General features: G+C 42.8%; 1 protein-coding gene across 1 annotated transcript; it reads left to right on the top strand.

The window, feature by feature from the left end:
* The first annotated feature begins 1,879 nt into the window (after positions 1-1,879).
* igfbp5b (insulin-like growth factor binding protein 5b) lies at positions 1,880-15,423 on the top strand. The gene is made up of 4 exons (XM_034694504.1): positions 1,880-2,594; positions 11,077-11,291; positions 11,517-11,636; positions 12,114-15,423. The coding sequence occupies exons 1-4, from the start codon at positions 2,261-2,263 to the stop codon at positions 12,258-12,260; spliced, it is 816 nt and encodes a 271-aa protein (XP_034550395.1). The 5' UTR covers positions 1,880-2,260; the 3' UTR covers positions 12,261-15,423.
* Positions 15,424-21,847: the final 6,424 nt, after the last annotated feature.

Here is a 21,847-nt window from a genome sequence, read left to right as displayed (position 1 = left end):
GGTGCTCTATAAATAAATCTTACTTATTCTTTTTCCTGCTTCCAGTACATCAGCTGCAGGGAAGAGAGTACACCTGCTGCTCAACATATGCCGACCACTGACAGGTGTCTCTGTAAAAAGATTATCAGTGATACTCACGTCACCTGTCAGTGGTCATAATGGTATGGCTTATCAGTGTCAGTGAAATGATATGATTATCTAGTCTTTCTAATAAATCTAAACAGTATTACTTTGTTATGAAGTAATCACAGGGAGTCATCAAAGACTTTGACACTAAATTGTTTTATTACAGCCTTAATTACACATTAATCAGGTAGTGTGTTCATTCCTCTGATTTCTATACAGGGGACATGAAAGTAAACTCCACAGAGTTTATCATTGTTAACAGTGCCTTCTAGTGGTCATCTATTAAAATAGCACAGGTAAATCACTTCTCTAAGGAGCCTCAGCCTGCAGTTGCAGGGTTAGGTAAAAGGATAGCCACGTTAAGAAAATGACCGTGGCTGGTTATCAGGCAGTCAGTGGATATGAGAAGGACAGCTGATACAGCTTCCTGACATTACGTTATTACTTAAGAAAGAAAAATCTGCCCTGAAAGCTATAGAGATGGGAATAACAGTCCAGGGCAGGCTGATTTAGAGTGCATATGTGGTGCAAGCAGAGCACACGCTGAAGCAATCAGGCATTATTCTGCACACAGGCTATAAAATAATAGAGCCCAGTTGCACTTAAGTTGTCAGGATGTTGCCTCAAGTCTCAGGGTGCGTGACATGCAGCCTCCTTTTCTCCATGTTATTCTTTCTCTTCTCTGCACATGACTCTCCCTCGCTCTCCTTATATGTGTGAGACAGAAAAGGGGGTATGTTGTTGGATTTCCCTTTTGGCTCCATTTGTGACACAAATGGTATCCAATGGAAGCAACAGGTGCAGCTTTTATAGGTGACTTTATGACCAGAGCAGGTACCCCTGTCAGAGGGAACAAAAAAGAAAAAGTTCAGCCTGGGTAAGCCGTGTGGGATGTAAAGGAATAATAACTGAGCATCCTCTGTCCTGATCCAACACTTATATAAGGGAATGATTCAATAATGAGCACACATATGGTCATTCCGGTGTGGTGGAAGGCGAGACAAACTTTCTTTTCTGCTGCAGCATGAATACGAAGCAGCAATTCAGCCTCATCCATGCTACTTTTCCTTACTAAGTATATTCCATCCAAGCCATGACAATGAGGCACTTATGACTCAAGCAGGGGGTTACCAATGATTTATTTATATTTTATGGCTATGGAAGAATCATAACGTAATACATGATTTTTCCTTCAGGCTAGAGTAAAAGTTTGGAGGTTTTCAGATCAGGAATTCACAAAATAGTTTCGTTTAATGTTAGACAGTGATTTAGTGAACTGGCGGGAGAGACAGTTTCAGACTTTCATCAAATGAAGTGCTTTTGAAAGCAAGCTTTCTAATCCTGGACGATTTGTTTCCACGAGTCTACAGGAGATTTCTCTCACACTGTAAAAACAGCATGACACACGAGTGAGATTTTACTGCTGTGCATAAATGACTCGATGAGGAGGTCAGTTTTTTGAAGCGAGGGGCACTCTAAAGATCTTTTGGGGAGAATTTGAAGCTACAGATGTGCAGACAGTGACAGCCTGCAGTGTTTGTTTTTTTTCGAAGAGTTCTCTGCTGAAATGTTTTGATGAGGGCTGCGTTGCTCTCCTGCACCTCGGCATCAGTTCAGCCCTCAGGGTGAAAGAGCGATCCTCCTGCTGCTGAAAAAAAAATGTTTGGCCGCCTGCCAAGCCGTGGAACAAGTGCGCCTCCCTTCCCTGGTGTTTAGCGTATTCATAGTTAGGGGTTTGGGCTCGGCTGTTTTTAAAAAGGCAAGGCAGCTCTCAAGTTGATCAGTCTGCTCAGGAAACTTCTGCTGGAGAAAGTATTGGAGTCCAAACTGAAGGGGAGAGAAGTTGAGATTTTGTGCAAAGACTTACTTGCTCCTGCAGAAGACAGCATCTCGGAAAAAAAGCGCATTTATTTTAATTTATATATTTGAAGAGTTTTTGCGCGGTGCACAACGCAAAGCCTGTAATTAATGTTTTTTAAATAGATAGCAACACTCCTGGATAAAGACTCTTGGCTTTAGCTTTAAAAATCGGATTATCTGACTGAGGCATTGTGCTCATTAGTCCAGTCTACTTTTCCCCCCCTCTTCTTCGCATTTGAGGTTTATGCTATACTAACTGAAGAGAACTCCAACAATGTTTCTGAGTTTTTGCCTCTTGGTGACATTTATCTTGGGGCTGTCCGGGTGCTTGGGCTCATACGTGCCGTGCGAGCCTTGTGACCAGAAGGCGCTGTCCATGTGCCCTCCGGTCCCGGTCGCCTGCCAGCTGGTCAAGGAGCCGGGCTGCGGCTGCTGCCTAACATGCGCCCTGTCGGAGGGACAGGCGTGCGGCGTTTACACCGGGACGTGCGTCCAGGGCCTCCGCTGCCTGCCAAGGAGCGGGGAGGAGAAACCTCTGCATGCCCTTCTCCACGGCAGGGGAGTGTGCACCAACGAGAAAGGATACAAACCTGCCCATCCGCCCATAGGTAAGACGTGCATCGGCTGGCGCACTGACTGAATGAATGCATGAGACCTAATGCTGATTTTTAAACTGTTTGCTGCTGCAGGTATCAGAGACATGGGACAGGAGGGTCTCCACTCTCCCATATGTCTGTCTGATCATGTCTTGTCCCATGTGAGGATGTACTGATATGTGTTGCTATGTCTAAAGTTGAATATAAAACCAAATTAGCCTATTATGTTTTCTTTAAGAAGGAATCATTTTTGTTTAACTTGATAATATTTTCGATCGTTTCCTCCGTCCTGCCTCCTCGCAGGGAGCCCAGGTGGTTCCCTCTCCGAACACTCCTGTGAAGCATGAACGCCGCCACCACTGCTTTCTGACAGACCGTTTGTTTGACAGATGGTATGAGGTGCCATCTCATTAACTTTTATCCACTGCCGTGATTAAACTGGCTGCAGGAGCTTACTCCTCTTCTCCTCTTAGGTCTTGGTGTAGGGACAGAAACGCACCTTGAGTGTCTCATGCTCAGCATCCAGCTGTAACGACACTGTTGCGTTATGCTACTTCCTGAGGAATCTCGTAGCAGTAATAGCCAACAAGGTGAACCAAAAATACTTAGTGGTTGTGCGCCCTGGTGTCGGTTAGGCTGTTGCGGGCGGGCTTGACGCTCCGCTGCGGTAAACGCTCCACGCTGTGTCCCGGCTGATTTGAGCGTCTAGTGCGGGGCTGTCAAGCTGCGGTACAGCAGGAGCCAAGATGAACTGACAAGAGTCCAGACAGTCCATGTTTTTACATACTGACATTTTAAGACAGTGCGAATTATTACATTCATTTCTGAAGCGCTCCTGCTCCTGTCTTTACGCAAAATATACCAACGGAAAAAAACTCCAAACTTTGATTTAGACCAGTAAGGAAGGAAAAAGAGGGAGCCAAGAGTTGAGCTTATTCTGTAAATACAGCCTTAATATCTACCCCTGTAACAAGTGTCTGTGAAACCCCACTATTTCCCATCCTCGTGCCAAAGCGCATGAGTCTTTTTTTCTGCTTTACTCTCTAAAATCATCAAATCTATCCAGGCATACGAGGGGGGAGAGGAACGCGTTGCATGAGATGCCACTTTACAAACTTTTCAGTCCTGTTAGAGGAGAATTGAGACAGATTTAGGTCTGCAGGCTAACCCTAGCTCTGTGTTCAGAGTCGGATTACCACTAAATCTGCAGCCTGTGCGTGAGAGACACGCAGAGAAAAGAGAGAAAGACACGGAGCCCAAAAGAGAGCGGAGCCAGCAGCCCTGAATGATTTAAGACATTTCTTAGTGTTGCAGAGAGCAGTTTTCTGTCACTCAGGAGTTTTAGCAGCTTGTCAACAACTAGATAAGTAGGTGGGAACCACAGAGGTTTTGGCTACAAGCCTCATTCTATAAAGCAAGGCTACCACTGGGCTCATTTGGGCTGTTGACAGAGTCATTAGGCTGTTTGAAGACAGTGAGCAGCCCTCACCTCTGCTTTTAATGATATTACAGCAGAATGTGGTTTCCTTTCCTTACATTTGTTCTAAAAAATACCTCGTAGACCTTGTGTTCTGCACAGAGAGCTGAACAAAAGTAAAGGTAGGGTCTGTGTGTGAGTGAGAGCATGTATGTGTGCTTGGGCGGGGCTGTGTGGGTGTCTGGGTGTGCATTGTGTGTGATTGTTGTGAGTGATGACACCTCAGGCAGTTTTGTCCCACTTGGGGCTTTACACACACACACACACACACACACACACACACACACACACACACACACACACAGAGAGAGAGAGAGAAACCCGACTTCTTTGTTGGCCCACAGAGGTAATCAGAGCATCTTTTCCTGCCTCTGGCGCTGCATTCATTGCATGGGCGCTCAGTCACAAGGCAGTGATTCAGCAGAATGCCCCCGGCTCTCTCTCTCTCTCTCTCTCTCTCTCTCTCTCTCTCTCTCTCTCTCTCTCCCTCTGTGTGTGTGTATCTCTCTCTCCCCCCTCTGAAGGGCCTTCTGTCAAACAGCTCTGTGGACGGGTGTACTGGTGAGGTGAGCTTCTGGTTTCCTGCGGTGTGGGGTTGCAGCTGTCTGTGTGCTGTACCAGCTGAGCAAGGCAAACACACAGGAGGAGGAGGAGGAGCTCGAGTGTCTGTAACACTCGGGAGGCCACGGGAGTTGCAGCCCTACTAAATATTGACTGGGGCAGCCAAACAATGGGGAAGAGGAATCTTTGCTATCCTTCAGCCCCCCTCCCTCCCTCCTCCCCTCCCCTCCCACCCCTCCTTCTTTACTGCTCATGTTCCTGGCCATCATAGCTCTGCATCTTGGTCCCAGCGGTGCATTAATTCACATTTTGCTCCTGCACTGTGATCCCAGGAGTTTCTCAAATTGTAGGCCAAAGGAGCTTCATGTGCTTTGGGGGGCACTCGTACGCTGTAAGCCCCCCCTTCAAGTGAATCAGAGCCTGGAAAGTTTGCCAACAGATATGACTTCATGGCAGCAAGGCCCCTGTCCTTCCAGCTTCTGAAAGGGTCTTATGTTTTAACAGATTGCTCTCTGCCAAGAAACAAAAGATGATTGGGGAGTGGTTCCAAAAACCAGAATACTCACACATAGCACACATACACACACATACACACACACGGACAGAAATACTATGCCCCTTATTAGCATAGCAACAGAAAACCTGGTGCCTGCACTGACATCTTAAATAGATTAGTGTTGGCTCTTTGCACGAGTGTAGAGGTAGAGTTATTTGAGTCACAGCAGTATTGTGAAGAGTTGGTGATTTTTCACACGTCACATGTCTCTGTCATTGATGACAGCCATGAGTAAGTCAAGCAACTGCAGACCTATGGCGCTTGATGTTTGCCAGAGAACTCTGTATATCCTCAGTCACACTGTTGCATTTCTAAGCACCGTACAGAATCACTTGTCATCACATACTTTTAGAGAACTGCTCAACTTGGAGAACTGCCATCTGCTTCTCCAGCATCACTGATGCAGCTGGTTATCAGGTCAAAGCTGAGAGACCGCAGCAGAAACGTTGATTCTCTTTGACCATACACTCAGGCTAATGACAACCAGCTAACATACTCCGCTTTATCTGACGTTTCGTGCTTATACAGCCATGCCACGTTAGATATAGCTCTGGTCACGTGTGCCGCCCCAGCTGCCTGACAGCTTCATGATGGGCTCATGCGAAAGGAAAGACTGTATGTGGCTTTTAATCCGTCTCACCTTGAACATCTGAGACAGTGCAGTGAAAGCTTAGCATGCTGCAACTGATCTGTTGCAGGTGCTGGAAGGGGAGAATTATTAAGAGGTCATTTTGTTGTGAAGTCAGAGAGAAAAGCTTGCAAATCATAGAGAGTGTGATGAAGAGCTGTGTTTCTCGGATATGACATTAATAGTATTGATGTGTTTCTGTCTGTGCAGCAGTTTGGAGTGACAGAATGATCACAGTGACAGTTCAAGCACCGAAGCTAACGCTTGGAAGCACATAACCTCTTTGGCACACTTGCCTGATATCTGCCTATAAAACTTTACAGTGGTATTTGTACAGCTTATTGGTCACTGACACCTGGCCTGCTGGTGGTAACAGCTGTGAAAGAAATCTAGCTGTAGTCTTTCTGAGCCCGGAGCGTGGGATTCAGAAAACAGGGCAGCGATGGCCACATGCTGGAAAATGATGTCACATGTGTTGACACCTGACCTGTGCACTGTAAGCTCTGCTCAAACACCTGGCTACATGTTAGCATGGTGCCAGAAAGGAGCAGAATCATCTCTTTGTGTGTACAGAAGAGTTTTTTTTTTTTATTTCCTTTTGCAAGCTGATAATAAAAAAGGTTTCCTAGAATTTGAAGAACAATGGAAGCTTCAGTGACTTCTCTGAAATGTTGGTGTTTCTAAGAATGTGAGACATGTGAACCTTGTATTGTTCCCTGTCCACTTACATAAACCCATCTTAGGCAATTAAAAGTGCTTCTTCTTTGAAATGAACTCTTTGACTCCCAGCTTTGAATCCTTTGAAGTATTAGAGTGACTCTTTTAGATATACAAATGATGTTACACCAAATGGTGCATGCACCTGGTTACTCAGGCAGCCCGTTTGCTCACTTTAAGGTGTGCCATCATTCATGTAAATATAAAGCTAACTCCACGGAGAATGCGTCAACCTGACATGAATGTAGAAGTCAGCCCATAGGAAGTTTCTTTTTATGCTGCTTGAAGATCAGCTATGTGCAGTACATCCAGGAGCGACGCGCCGAAATAGCTGCTCCTGACTCTGGGGAGTTAGAACATCGTCACACCCAGCAATTGTGTTGTGGCGACGGTGACCCGAAGAGAGGTTGCATCTGTCCATGTGGCTTGTTGCAAACCCACACCCAGATGTAGGATTGGACCTCAGACCAAAACTAGGAATGTACAGTAGAAGTGCTTAATCTGCTAATGTACTTTTCGCATGCCCGGTCTCAACACGAGCGTTTATTTACACTGTGGAAGCTGTAAACAGTTCAGAAGGTTTGCTTACCTACAGCAGCATTTCCCCCTTGGATGGATTTTGCATCCTCTGATAAGTCTCTGTTTTGCAATTTACAATCCTTGAATTGTTCTTGTTGCTATTTATACCATGCATTCAGAAAAGCAGGAAACTTTTTGATTGCATTGAACATATTCTGTGTGCACAATACCATGGGAAGAGTTATTTCCTGCATTTTCAGAACAACAAATTCCAGCCCAACAACAGGACATTGGGGTCAAAACATAAATCTCTTACACTTGGGGGTGCTCAAAGCAGACCATGGACACTAGTTCATATTTTCTTCCTGCTCTAAACTGCTTGGAGGGGAGCATTATTCAGTCATCAGTCTCTCATGTAACCTGGCTTTGTGCGCTGCCTTTGAGTCATGTGCAGAGGGTCTATCTCCACACATACTAATCTTGTCCTTTTCTTTGCTCTCAAGAATTCTAGCTGTGCTGCAGGTTTGAAATGCCTCTTTCACCAATATTTATGTTGCCTTTAGGACCTTATTTTGTGCTGCACACACTCACACTCTATCACAGTGCTTGAACGACTCCACAGGTTAGTTCACACCTCCCTCTCTGCTGTAGAAACTGCAGGGTTATCAGGCCATGGCCTTGCTTTCAAATATTAAGTAGCAGAGGCAGCCTGAGGCTGACGGATGGTTTACTAATGTCGTGCTTTATATGACACAGGCCCTCAGGCTCAGTTATCCTTACATTATCTTGTCCTATCCCCTGTTGAGATTAAACAGCACCTCTATTCACGACGCTCATACACTTTGTAAAGGTGTAATTTCAGACTTAGTCTGGGGCAGGACACAACAAATGTGGTTGTAATGCCGGGAAATTAAAAGAAAGGCGGGGGAATCTATTGTTCTGCTTTTTATGCTGTCTAAACGTTATTATTATAGTCTTAAAGATGCAGTGGAGGGAAGAAATCCAAAGAAGAGGTAGCTTATCTTTCATGCTTGGACTGTTGCCTGTAAGAAACTTGGGATATTCATGAAGTATAATTGTGTGCAGATGTTAATTTTTAAACAGAGAAGTATCAGGTGCACCTCCTTTGGCTACTCCACTCCTCTCGTCCTAATGAAATCTTAAGCTGGAGCAGAAAGAGAGAGAGGGAGAGATAGCGGCAGAGCTTTGGGCTCGGCTGAATGGAAGAGCTGCACATGACTTGGCTCACTTGGCTCCCAGCCAGCGTCTTGGCCAGGTTTCAGGAGTTAAACACAGACCCTCTAAGCCTCCTTTACAAGCTGGATACCCTGAGCATGGAAAAACTGAGTATTGTGGCTGCACCGAAGAGCCCACTTCAGAAAAGATGAATCTGGTGATTTTGTGACTGGAGGAGAAAAGGAGTTGTCCAAATAAAAGCTACAATGCAGATGAAAACCTTTTCTATCCCTCGTTTCTCGCAAAATACTCCAAAGAGACACATTTTGTGAATCAACTGGCTTTTAAGGAGAATATAATTGTTCCATGGCTCAGACCTTTCTTAGTCTGCCCATTTATATGCTCAAATGAGATTACAAATGAAACAAGAATGCACGTTAAAACACACAGTCCTCATTTTCGATGGCGTATTTCACTGCCAAATATGTGGCATTTTAATCAAGCGCCCTGAGAAACGATTGGTCTGTACAGCAGAAATAAAGAGTTTTTCCACAGTGGTCACATGCATGGTGTACATAGGAATGCTTGTTTGACATATTTATTTATAGCGAGTCATAGCCTCGTAGTCTGAGCAGGGGAGACACAAGGACATATCTAAACACAAACCAAGGCTTGCCAAGTCATGAGTTGTGAGATTAATTTCAAAGAGACGGTAGTGCAGCGCAGAAGCCAAAGACCCAATTCTGGTAATCACCCTGCCCCATCGCCCTCCCCCTCCTCCTCCTGCCTTCCCCTCCCAGAGACTCCAGACGCTCATGCTGTGTCAGGCTCTTTGAACATCAGTTTCTCAGAGCTTGTGTCCTTGTAACGTCTCACTGCCTTTCTCTGCGGTGGCTGTGTACTAACAGGCCAGTCGAGGAAGTTATGGCGACTTGTAAAAAAAAAAAATCATATTTTCCAACTTATTCTCTCATGCTGCTTTACAAGTAAGGAAGTTGATTTGTCTTTCAGCGGCAGTTGGCCTGCAGTCAGGAGCCAACATTCCTCTCTGGTTCAGTGAGTCTGGCCCTGAGCACCATGGCGGGTTTCCTTGTCAGATAAATATAACCAGGGTCATCCACTGGCACCGTTGCTCCAGCCAGTTGGGGCCTGGCAAAGTCCCCACAATAACTCTGTACTTATGCTACAGCTAAGCCAGGGGGTGGGGGGGAGCTGAGAGCTTCTTTCTATGGCCTCAAAGAACCTCTGGCTGGGGGTCCAGGCTTAAGAGGCTGAGCCCCAAAGATAGAAGGGGACCAGGGTGGGAGGAGGGGGCTAGGTTAAGGATAAAAGACCTCAACCTGTGAACATCCTCTCAAGAGGGGACATTCAGGTCTCTGGGACTGCAGTGCCCCCTGGGGGAGCTGGAATTGCATCGAATCGGTGCATGAAATGTGACAGGAATATACAAGCATTTATACGAGCCTGCAATGCAACTGGATTTTCCTCAGTCTGACATTTGAATCAGTTTAATGTGGGACACGTCGCAGTAAAGTTAACAACACTCAGAGGCCTTTGGTCCCTGTTGAAGTTTAGCAGTCCAGATAACGTGTGAGCACATTTTCCAGGCACAGTGTTGGCAACATGTGATGCAGTTTTCCCAAGTTGTAGAGCTGTGAGAGCATAGAAGTATGTACCTCCTGGCTTCTTTGTGATTTTATATACGTTTGACTTCAACTAACTTTGACGTATCACTGATATGTTTATACAATGTAAAGACACTGGAGGAGTTCTTCACTTTTCTTTGGTTAACTCTTCTGTTTCAGACAGAGAGTACATAGGCAGGTGAAAGGTGGGGCTGTGTGAGAAAAGCTGAGTCGAAACACTCTTGCGTTAGCCGTAACAGTTCATCAGCTGTCATCAGAGCTCTAACAAATGGGATCAACAGTTGGTGGCACAAGTCCCGAGAAAAGCACCTGCTATTTTACTCCTGTGAGATCAAAACAAAGCAGCAGAAGTTGATTTATGCAGAAAGTTAGTGAGCATTTCATTTTAAGTACTCAAATAAAGAAACCAGATAACTTTTGATTTTGTCAGTGATAGAAATACTGAAAATATAAATCATATTCTAGATCTTACTTATTTGGCATATTATCAACTATGGGTCTGTGTTGACTGATGTTTCATCAGACATTATCCCCTCTACATTCCGTATTTTATGTTCTGTTTTATATAAGTTTTATGATATGTTGCTTCATAAAATAACAGGAAATGAAATCCATGAAGATTGGAAAAAGACTTGAAAAGCTAGAAATTAGTTTGTGAAACTTCTCTTTGAGCTTTGGTAGCCAGCTGTTCATAGAAAAACTTCTCTTTCTACTTTGTGCTACCTGCTCTGCACCAAACTGCTGTTAAACAAAGTTAGTTTGTAGCTCATGATCATAATGGAACCTTGAACGACCCATTCTCTCATGGTGGAGACCAAAAACAGAGCTAAAAATACTCACCGGAAAGAGGCATGACATCAGATGAATGATTGTCAGCGTATGTGTTGGCAGTTTAAGGTGATAGTACATCATTGTTGTGCAAACAGCTTGTTGTCAAAGCTTTACATAAAAGAGTTATAGTGCATCATCTCTCACTCCTCTTACTTTCCAGCAGAGGGCAGGGACAACTTGCCAAGCAGTGCCAAACTACTTCTCACATTTTGATTTCCTCTCATAAATAATCTACCGTCATCCATTCAGCAAATTAATCATACAGATACCAGGATGTTAAGCTCCCGGGGAGCAGCTGCTTGTCTGATGGTCGGATAATGCAATGAAAATGCAGTGAAAAATGAAAGATTCAAACATCTTGTTTTTGATATTCCTTTGTGCAGATCATGAGTCTCGAGAACACGAGGACACCATAACCACAGAGATTACAGAGGAGCTGCAGCCGGCCAAAGTGCCACTCCTTCCCAAAGACATTGTGAACAGTAAAAAGGTGCAGGCCCTGCGCAAGGAGCAGAAGAGGAAGCAAGGCAAGCAACGCTCCATGGGCTCCCCCATGGACTACTCCCCTCTGCCCATCGACAAGCATGAGCCTGAGTTTGTAAGTATTCACTGTTAGTTTAAAACACTACAAACTCACAGTGGTAGCATTCAAATTATGGCATTGTGAGCTCCTTTATAGAAAATGTCTTAATAGTTGCACCATCTCATACTTCTTGTTCAGTTTCTTTGCATGGCCTATAATGACCCCAGACAACTTTAAGCAGTCCTTACACAGAGTAATGTCTGAGGCTTGAGAGTGACTCAGCTCTTTCTTTCCCCAAAGGGACCATGCAGGAGAAAACTGGACGGGATCATTCAGGGAATGAAGGATACCTCTCGTGTCATGCCTCTGTCTTTGTACCTTCCCAACTGTGACAGGAAAGGATTCTTCAAGCGCAAACAGGTGAGTTGGCTCCAAATGCTGACTTTGCGTTGAGGTGATATGAAGTTATGTCATTAAGTGTTGTAACTTTAAGGATCCAAGCATTTCAAATGAAATATTTTTGTTCAGTATAGTAAATCTAAGAATATTTGGTCCTTAGTTTGGGTAACTCTGACCCAATATTTTGTACCATTATCCCAAGGCCAGCTGAGTTAAATGTGATGATCTTGATGGGAACCCAAACCCAGGGAGCTCAAGTTTAACACATTTATCTGATATTCAAGCAGGCTAGTTTTTTAGGCTTTAGGTTCTAAAGTACAACACTTCACCAATCAGACCTTGGTGTATAACCCTTCTAGGTGTCTGGCTATTTTGCTAAGATGTGTTCTTAAACTTTGCTGTGTCATATTTGGGTGTAAACAGGCCTTTAGCCAAACCACCTTTTCAAACCCTATACCCGTTTTTCATCAAAGCTAAAATCTGTTTTTTCGCCCGCAGTGCAAGCCATCCCGCGGCCGCAAACGAGGCATCTGCTGGTGTGTGGACAAGTATGGCGTTCAGCTCCCCGGCACAGACTACAGCGGAGGGGACATTCAGTGTAAAGACCTGGAGAGCAGCAGCAACAGCAACAACAACAACGAGTGAATCAGGGAGGACCACCCTACACCCCTACCCCCCCACCCCTAAACCACCACGTGACCCAGGGCCCACGCCTCCTCTCTGAATCACACCTGAATGCTCTGCCCTCTGTACACTTCAAGAGTTTTGTTTTTTTCAAATTGAAAAAAAGGAAGAAAAAAATCCAAACGAAAGGACAGGCTGAACAAAAGACACCTGTGACTTTTTATTTTCGTTTCTTTACTGTTGTTGACCAAGCACTCATCTCCGAATGAGGGTAAAAGTCCCAGAAGATTTGCTAGATCCCTTGACTGTCGCTCATGGGACCCCTTGTATGAGGCGGGACCGCTGGCTGCAGATCCATGAAAATATATGCACACAATGGATATATTTTTATAGAGGCTGAGGGTTTCAATACAACACTTTGTATGATGTAAAATTAACTAAACAAATCATTGTGAAGACAAAAAGTATCAGGCACATTGGTTGAAAACAGAACATAACATGATGCCACTGTGGAACGATTGGCAGAGTAATTTGGTTTTTTGTCTGTTTTCCAAAAGAAAAAAAAAGAACAATAGATAGGGAAACGCTGTAACAGTTGACTCTATCTAGAGATGTGGTTCTGTCAGAGCACTTATGACTAGGGGAACCTGCTTAGAAATGTGTAACTTCACAAAATGACGTGTGTATGAATGTGTGTATGTGTACAGTTTGTGTGTGTGTTATGTATCAGCTGGTGTTGGTGTATGACGGAGTGAGCCTATTACAAAAGAATGTCCGTTTTCTTTTTTTTTTTCTCTTTTGTTTGATTTTGTCACAACAAGTATTGCTAGCGCTTGAAGTGGTCTTGGGGCTGGCCTTCTCTATAACCGATGTAAAGTATGTCTCGGGACACAGAGTGTTTGGAAACATAAGAGTAAGCAGACCGTCACAGATGAACCTATGTAAGTGGCTCTTCGACAATGAAGCTAGCCTGATATGCCAACTGTGCCTATTTAAACAGACACTGCCATGCAGGGCGACACAGAGCTTAGAGAGCACTGACTCTACCAGTGAATAAAGTGTTTTCAGCTTAACTGATGGGACTCAAGTTGGACTTCGATCTCTTTTCGAGTTGAGTGCATAATCAAAACTTGCCAGTCAGGCCAGTTGCTTCTCTGATTCAGTTGTGTGAAGTGTAGTTTTGTATGGTTTTGTTTGTGCTGTTTTCTTTGCCTTCAGTGAAGTAAAGACCGCCCACTTTTGAGCCATGTTCCTTGATCAAGTGGTTTCCCCTCAGTACTGCTACTACAGTGTAACCATGGTGTATTACATTACTTTTAAATATAGTTATTGAATGTTGTTTTCCTGTAGAAACATAGTATGACAACAATGTAATTGTGCTTGGAACAAAAAAAGATTTTAGCCTGTAAAGAATTTGAATAGGTCCTCGTAGCCTGTTGGGAGAGTGACCCTGTGTCATTTGAAGACAGGACAGTCAAAGAAGCTAACCCTCTGAATCCTTCTGCTTGCATGCCCCCATGCGACGGTTATCTACCTGCAGCTTAGGGGAGCACGATCAAAACAAAAGCTTACAGGTTATAACAGGGTCATTTAACTAGAGTTATTCTCTCTGTGTGCAAGTCACAGTGCCTTCCTACATGCAAATACATTTAAATAGTGACGTGAAAGTGACATGGATATCTTACGGGGCAATTTCCTTTCTCAGACAGCCCTTTGCTGAGGCTGATACTTGATACAACGATCAAAAGGTGTAGATTTAGTTCTTATTAAAAGAAGAACATTGAATGTGGTAGATCCTGTAAATGGTGTCAGCAGCGAATTGCAAAAGCATTTATTATCTCTGCCTGTACCTCGGGGCAATTCTGGACAAGAATGATGTGTGAGGAACTCCCTCTTCTCTTTCTTTGACAACCAATAAGCTAAGACTCTTGCTTTTTCATGTGAATGCCAATGTATATGTTTGCCAGAGAGAGGAGGCCTAAAGGATGTTTGGAGGTAAATCAAGCATTTCCGTAACTAAAATGAAAGAGACATCACATCCTGAATGGCCTCCAGTTGTGAATATATTAATTCTTCTTGCCCCACTTCCAACACCAAATCCCCACTACCACTTTCGAAAAACAAGCAGCTTGCACTTATTTCAGTTACTCACTATTGATATTGACACACAACGACGTCCTACGATGTGGTATCATGAAGTTAGTGGAACAAAAAGAAAAAAAAAAAAACAGCCACAAAAGCTAAATGTTGTGTTATCTTGTGCTTACCTTTTAAAGGTGGTGCTTTGAGGTAATATTTGTTGACAGGGGCTGTGCAGCCCATGCCTGGGACCTCCATTACAGCAACACCTTTTAGGGGAAAATAGATCAAAAGTAACACACAGGTAGAGATGTTCTTATGGCCAATTGCACAGAGATGGGAGTTGATGTTGAATGGGGTAAAATGGATGGAGGAGAGAAAAGAGGAAAAGCAAGCGCCATGGGCAGTGGTCATAATCAGGGCCTAGCCACTACCCCTCTGCGGGGTCACCAATTGCATGACATTAGTTACAGTTAGCAAGACAGTTATCAGGAGTCATGGAAATCTGGGGAAGTTAGCACTGAAACTAACGCAGAGTATGAAGATTCACTTTGATCCATACTCGTTCAATTATACAACAATGAAATATCACATATCTGGAATCATTCACAAGTTGAACATGTGAATTATTTGATGTTCCAGTTATTGTTTCTTTGTTTAAATCGCAGGTTGAGGTTGAGGCTTTTAAAGAAGTCAATTCCCACACCTGTTTGAAAGTAGCGTCTTCCTCAGGTTTCTCATCTCCTACTTGGTTTAAACTCATATTCACATTTCATACTACAGTAGCACAGTAATGACAGCACAGCTATCTTTCTGAGTACATAACACTTTCTGGATGTAATGAGACATTACAATTGGTTTGCATAATTTGGTGTTCACTGGCTTGTGAAATAGACCCATCGGTGGCTGGAGGATAGTGGGAAATAAAATGGTCAGTATTTGGAACTACATAAAACAAATAAGAAAAAGACAAAAAATCTCAAATTATTAAAGTGAATATCACTGTGTAATATTTATTCAACTTGTAATTTATGTACTCTTTTAACCTTTGTCTTTTTTTGTTATGACAAAGCATTTATTTAAATAAAGTTATGTATTCATTTAACTCTGGTGAGGTTTTCATTTCTAGTGTTGCTTTTATAAGAGAAGTGAGTGGCCACTAAATTGGCTTGAAAAGAACAGTTTGAAGTGCAATCATCCTGATAGTAAGCACTGACTAATCTCTGAGGCACGAGCTGATAAACCTCTTAGACATAAGTCTGAGACACCCAGGCTAGCCCACAAGGATCTCATGCAGCATGCAGGATGTGACTTTATAAAGCCTCGCCCGAGGGCAAGTCACCTGGTTTTCAACACCATAGTCAAAAAAGATTGCACAGGAACAAGGAAGTCATTTGGCATGAGTTTGAACTTCAAGGGGGGATAACATCTAGCAGGACCAACTCATGATTCAAATGACTGAGAAGAGGAGATTTATAGCCTGGAGGAGGCTTCATCTGTCATGGAAACCCTGACTTTATTAGCACTCAAAGGCAGAATGGACTCCCCTGGCACACCCTATCACAAATGAATACACATGCTGCTAATGTTCAGTGCCAACAGAGACACAAGCTCAGATTTAAGATAAAGAAATCAGATAAATGTGTGTCGGGGAAATGCTGAACACTAGCATTTTGCTGGCTGTGACTACTGTTACACTCTCAGCTAACACTATGCTGTTGTTTGCATCATCACTTCATTTATATGGGATCAGTTCTTCACCATGAAACAATAGTTACAATTTCCAGTTGTGCTAAATATTATTTGTATTGAATATCATTTATTATTATTATAATATCAGGGGGAGGTCACAGAAACTTAATAGAAGGGGGAATCAAGAGCAACTAGTTCATTTATCATTGATATTGTCTCGATTTACAGATTCTACATACAAATATAAAATCTGTTCTCTGGGAAGAGTTCTGGTTTCTCTTTGTATAATGTTTGTAGTGTGAGTAGTATTGGCCAATCACATTGCAGCAGGTACTGGTGTGTGCAGGAAATATATTGCATGTGTAAAGCAAAAGCAAGCAGAAAGCACACATCCAGGATGACATCCCAGACCCCATCTGTAATCTGATGACAGTTTATTTAGCTCTATAAAGATGTATCTGTGTGCAAGTGGAGCAAAGAAACTGGTCTAGATGAAAAATGTAAACATGAACAACAGATCTGCCTGCTGCAGAAATGTGTTCACTGTTACTTTTGCTGTTGATTGTTGTAAAGACAGAAATCATGAGACGCTTTACAAAAAAGACATTCAAAGAAATAAATAACAAGATAATTAAATGGTATTTAAACTGAGGACACATTTGATATTTGCCATAGTGATGTTCAATGAATATAAGACATTTTGCAAGGGGGGCTCCCCACTGGAGATTATTGCCATGTAGGGGTCCTTTGCATGGCAAAGCTTGGGAACTCCTGGCCTACAACAGCTAAGTATCATAAGCAATTCAATACAGGTATTGTATTTGAGCAACCCTAACAAAGCAGAGTAAAGCAATTCTGATATTCACGCTCACAAATCCACATATTTGTCACACATTTTTAAAGCATCACCATCCTAAGTTCAGATTGAATGCTTGAATCAATGTCACAAGGGCACAGGTCAGCTCTGGATGAACAGATTGTCATTAATATCTGCAGCATTCAAAAAACTCACATGAATAAAACACATTCAGGATCTAAGGATCAGTGCATGCATCCTCACAGAGGGGTGTCTGGCCATTTTTATTCCTTCACAGAATCCAGGAAGTGACAGAATGGGACTTTTCTGTTTGGGGGGCCACCACAATCTTACCCCGGGGACTTCAGGACTTTGACCAACTCCAGATGTGGGTGACTGAAGCAGGGCATGAAAGGGCGGAGGGCCCTGCAGTTCCTGTATAGCGAGCAGATCAAGGCTGCCGTAAAGATTGTTGTTGTGGTGTGTGTGTGTGTGTGTGTGTGTGTGTGTGTGTGTGTGTGTGTGTGTGCATGTAGCTGGGAGGGCACTAACTTTGACTTCGGGGAGGAGAAAACATGTGTAGAAGATTTGATTTGTGAGGCAGTGAACATAACAATTACTATTTGCCTTCAAAGTAACTGACAACTGCACTTAGGACTTCAAAGCATTTATGCCCCTTTTATTACATAATTAGGCCAACAACATCGTACAGCTCCATCTGACATCAACTCACGCACCTCAATCCATCTTAATGCAGCTCACACTGCTGTGCAGACCAGCCCTATGCAAAACAGATCTCTAACTTTTGCAAAGGAGTTGCCTCTTCTTTCTCCTTCCTATCTATGTGTGATACAGGAATTAAACCAGGAGTGTTGAATCATATGCAATAGTCTGTGAGGTGTTCTCACTTGCAGTGCATCGATTTGCCCATGGCTCATGTCATTAAATGTGACTTTTAGAAATGATGATTGGGCATTTAGCATACAAATGGCATGCAGATGTTTACACTGCATAATTGGGATCTCTGCAAATCACTGCTTGCACTGGCTGTGCATAATGCTATCTCTTAAAGAGGTAATGGTAGTTCTTTTCATCACCGGGATGGAGATGAAAGGAGATTTGAAAGAATTTACAGCGGTTGAGAGTAAATCACTTGACTTAGTGGTGGAATCCTCCGATGCCGGTGGTAGAAGACAGCAGACAAGTGTCTGCTAGTTTTCATCCAAGCCCTTTCATCAAACATGGACTAAGACCCGGAATCCCAAATGGAGGGTTCTTCAGCGCGGATCGGATGTGACTGTGAGAACCTCAACTGCATGTTAGGTAAACAAACTGTGAGATTATGATTTGACATCCTACAAACAATAAAAGGAACAGTTGAAGGCACAGATTCATCTAATGTTTCTGTCTTGGCAAGCATGCGTTACTCTCTTTTAGTTTTGAAAAATCCTTCACAACTGTATTTCATCACAGGTCTGGAAAGAAAATGGGCATAATGCTTAATACAAGACGGTTATGAGGAAAAAATGTCATTAGTCTTCAGGCAGTTCTTACCCAGTTATTAAATTTTACAACTTGCAGTTATATGAAGTTTCTGTGCTGAGATCTCATGATGCAACAGCAGTACATTGTGGAAAAAAGGTCTTCCAAGGCTACAAGGGCACAAGGTCACACAAGCTGTAAACAAACCTGAGGTTGGAGGAACTAACTGATTTAGAGAACAAAAGGAAACGATAAAATTACAAAGAAAATCATCCTGTGTAAACATCCACAACAGATTACGGATCGTCTTCCTGGTTCAACTTTCAAAGTTCCCATTAGGTAGCTTGCAGTGTGAAATTTGATCCTGCATGTTTATGTGTTTCCTCACAAAAACAGGAAGCTAGGAAGTGACACGTCCAGGATATTAAATTGTGTTTGCGTAGACCAATAATGACAAATGTGAGAACATTTCAAACACAAACAGAGAAACAAACCAAAACTGTGAGCTAGCTCATAGATCTTGTGCAGATTGGGAACATGAGTTTTGGGAAATCCGTTTATGGTTTCTGGTGTAAATGTGAGAATAAATACAAAACATATGACTGAATAAACCCCAACATCTTTTTGAATTTCAGAGGAACTGGGGACCCCTTTGGATGAAAGTGGTGCTTTTCAGGGATGAAGACTGCATTTCCCACGAGCCCATCAAAGCTTGCACTTATTGTTGCAAGAAAATGAATGAATACAGATCTTATTTTTAATGCTACTCTTTTCTTTGTTCAAGACAACTTTTTGTAAGATGCAGAGTGATGTAATGTATTGATTTGTAGCTACATGAAATAATGAACTGTTAAGTAATAACAACAAAACTTTGTAAACGTTTTAATTACTGTGAGTTAGCTAACAAAAGGTGAGCTGGCATAGTGGTTTGACAATACCTGTTGCAGCCCTAATGTCATGATGCATGCTCCGGTGTCCCAATAAATGTCTGAATCACATACATTTCCATACCTTTTTTCTTCAAAGAGCAGTGAAGCAATCACCCACCCGCATAATCATTACATTCTGTTCATAGACACTTAGCTCATTTAGCTAGCAAAGGCCTGGTTGTAGAGTTTATCCATCAAAAAGACTGAGTACAATACAAAACGTTAAAGGAAAAGTATCGTGAGAAAAAGGAAACTCCTCCTGCTTGATTATTTCTCACTGAAAAGCTTCAGACAAAATTGAAGACACTTCAGGCTGAAGCCAAAAAATCAATGCAGCCATTTTTCAGGATAATCTGACCTGAACACAGGAACTCAAATTCAGTCTAAAGAATAAAGAATAAAGAATAAAGCTGATAAACTCATTATAGTATGAGTGAGACTGTCTCAAAATCTGTTAAAAACTCTGCACTGTGCCTTGAGGCTACGCTCTGTATTGGATGTGAACACCTATGATCATTGGCCAGGTGTAGCTGAGTCAGAGGGATTTAACCAGTTTTTGAGAATGAAAACTTCTTCAATATGATGCTGTTATTTTGTATGTAAGTGGACAAAGCATTTGAACAGAGCTTCTACCAAGTAAGCCTGTTTGTTTTGTGGTCAAGGACTGTAGGTTTGATTTATAATCAAGTTTGGAGTTCATATTCTTTGGTCTTTTTTGCATTTTGCCATTGTGACAGAAAAGATTCACATTGAAGCTTATTTCCTGCAGTTACCCTCAGACTATAGAGAGCTAAGGTCTTGCTCTACCTTGAGTAACCTCCCTTACACAATATGTTTCTGCATAGACGTTTTTATCAGCCCTCTTACTTTGAAACATAATACCTGGCTCCTTTGTCCGTATTCAAAGCTAAATGTCTCTACTGGTGTACTTCCTGTTAACACTGGAGCACCTTGTCATTTGAACAAAGATAAAACAACAATTATTTTGTTAACATTCAACAAAGTACAGCTTCCGTGAGTCTTAGACCCACCATCAACATATCAAGGGAAGTTGTTGAATGCTAACAAAAGAAATACTTGCCTGAAAGTAGGGCAGATCTTGGGCTCTGTAGGCCAGTACACGCACATGTGCTTTTGCACATACACACACAGACACAATCACGCAAACACACACATACTCACCCCCACTCTTATTCCCACTGCGAAACTACCCTCCTCGGCCCATTGTGCCTGATCTATCAAACCCAAAACAAAAGACACTTGTTTTGATTTGTTTTCAGAAAAGGCCAGCTTCAAACTACCATTAAAAGTGCCCGGGGACGCCTCAGATCCATGTGTGACAGCGAGCCAAGCTGTCAAATTTTTAAAGTAACCTCCTTGCCAAAACCCCAGCATTATTAAGACAAAATAAGAAGATTTTAAAAGAAGAAACAGTGTGTCACAAACGCTGAACAAAGCTGTGGAGCTGTAGATGAAGGAGTGTTTCTGGGACTTGTGCTCAGCTCACTGGCACATGTATAAGGTTGCAGGGCCAAAGCCAGTCAGGAGTGGTCTCATATGATACACTATTGGCCAGAACTTCAAAGAGGTGTTTCTTTACACCCTGGTCTTGAATCATTTTGATTGCAAATGAATGGCAACTTTTGCAAGTGTTTGCAATTTCAGCCGTAAATTAAATGCAGTAGGGCTGAAGAACATAAAAAACACTTGACATGTCTCCCCTGAAGAATCAGAAATCAGTTAGTTGGTGGAAAATCCAGCAGGCACGCTACTTTCTTCACTGACTTACACTTCTTAAGTGGTTTCTGTGACTTTTCATTTAGGAGTCTGCCTGAATATAGTCCACGAATGTCACATTTAAATTCAAAGGATAACTTGTCCTCTCCCTGTGAGAAGGATCTGATGGCTGATTCAGCATGAAATCCACAGTTTAGTCAGACAACTCACGTTTTAACGGTTTGAAATGTTTATTGCAGCAGCATTGTGTGTGTTTGTCTGGGCTCTGACCTCATCACTTATTGTGGTTTAGTTTTCTGCACGGAGTAATTTGGGAGTGATGAGATAATATCTGAAACCCCCTCGTTGGAGCCTGCAGGTGGACTCAGGGGAAAGTTTGAGCGTGGCACTTATGCAGGGCAGCAGGGGCAATGACAGAGCAAAGGCAGAGACCAGAAGTCTTGCAGCATAAATAGACCGCCCAATTGGGAAGATATGTTTGTCGTGTGATCGTGAGGATGCGCTTGTCAAATGTGGAAACATTGCAGCTTCAGTTTACTCCTGAACTAGACCGCTAGTGTCGATCCATTTATGTGCACAATGTGTTACGAACATCAGCCAGAGCTACTTTAACATTACCTTTTATAGTTGAATCAAAAATGTCTTCAATCTCAACCTGTTTTGTATTTAACTACAAGACCAGAGGACTGTTCAGCCTCCGCCTGAAAGCCTTTGCTTTGGCTGCTTTTCCAGTGATATAAGGTTAGACACCACAGCTTGTGGGTGTTACTTTTCACCACCTTTGGAGTCATGAAACAACCTGGAAGTTATGCCTTCACAGAAAACGTCTGAGTTTAGCTGTTAGCTCACCAGTATTACTGTTAGCAGTTAGCTAGCTGTTGTTACATTGCCTG

The sequence above is a fragment of the Notolabrus celidotus genome, chromosome 10 (genome assembly GCF_009762535.1).
Source record: "Notolabrus celidotus isolate fNotCel1 chromosome 10, fNotCel1.pri, whole genome shotgun sequence".
Taxonomy (NCBI): domain Eukaryota; kingdom Metazoa; phylum Chordata; class Actinopteri; order Labriformes; family Labridae; genus Notolabrus; species Notolabrus celidotus.
Note: the sequence above shows the minus strand (reverse complement) of the source record. Positions and strands in the feature narration are given on the sequence as shown.

Excerpts from the sequence above, each read along its gene's own strand:
- igfbp5b (XM_034694504.1), top strand. The coding sequence starts at position 2,261 with ATGTTTCTGAGTTTTTGCCTCTTGGTGACATTTATCTTGGGGCTGTCC. Across the intron at positions 2,595-11,076 it reads ACCTGCCCATCCGCCCATAG|ATCATGAGTCTCGAGAACAC; the intron begins GTAAGACGTGCA and ends TCCTTTGTGCAG. Across the intron at positions 11,637-12,113 it reads GATTCTTCAAGCGCAAACAG|TGCAAGCCATCCCGCGGCCG; the intron begins GTGAGTTGGCTC and ends TTTCGCCCGCAG.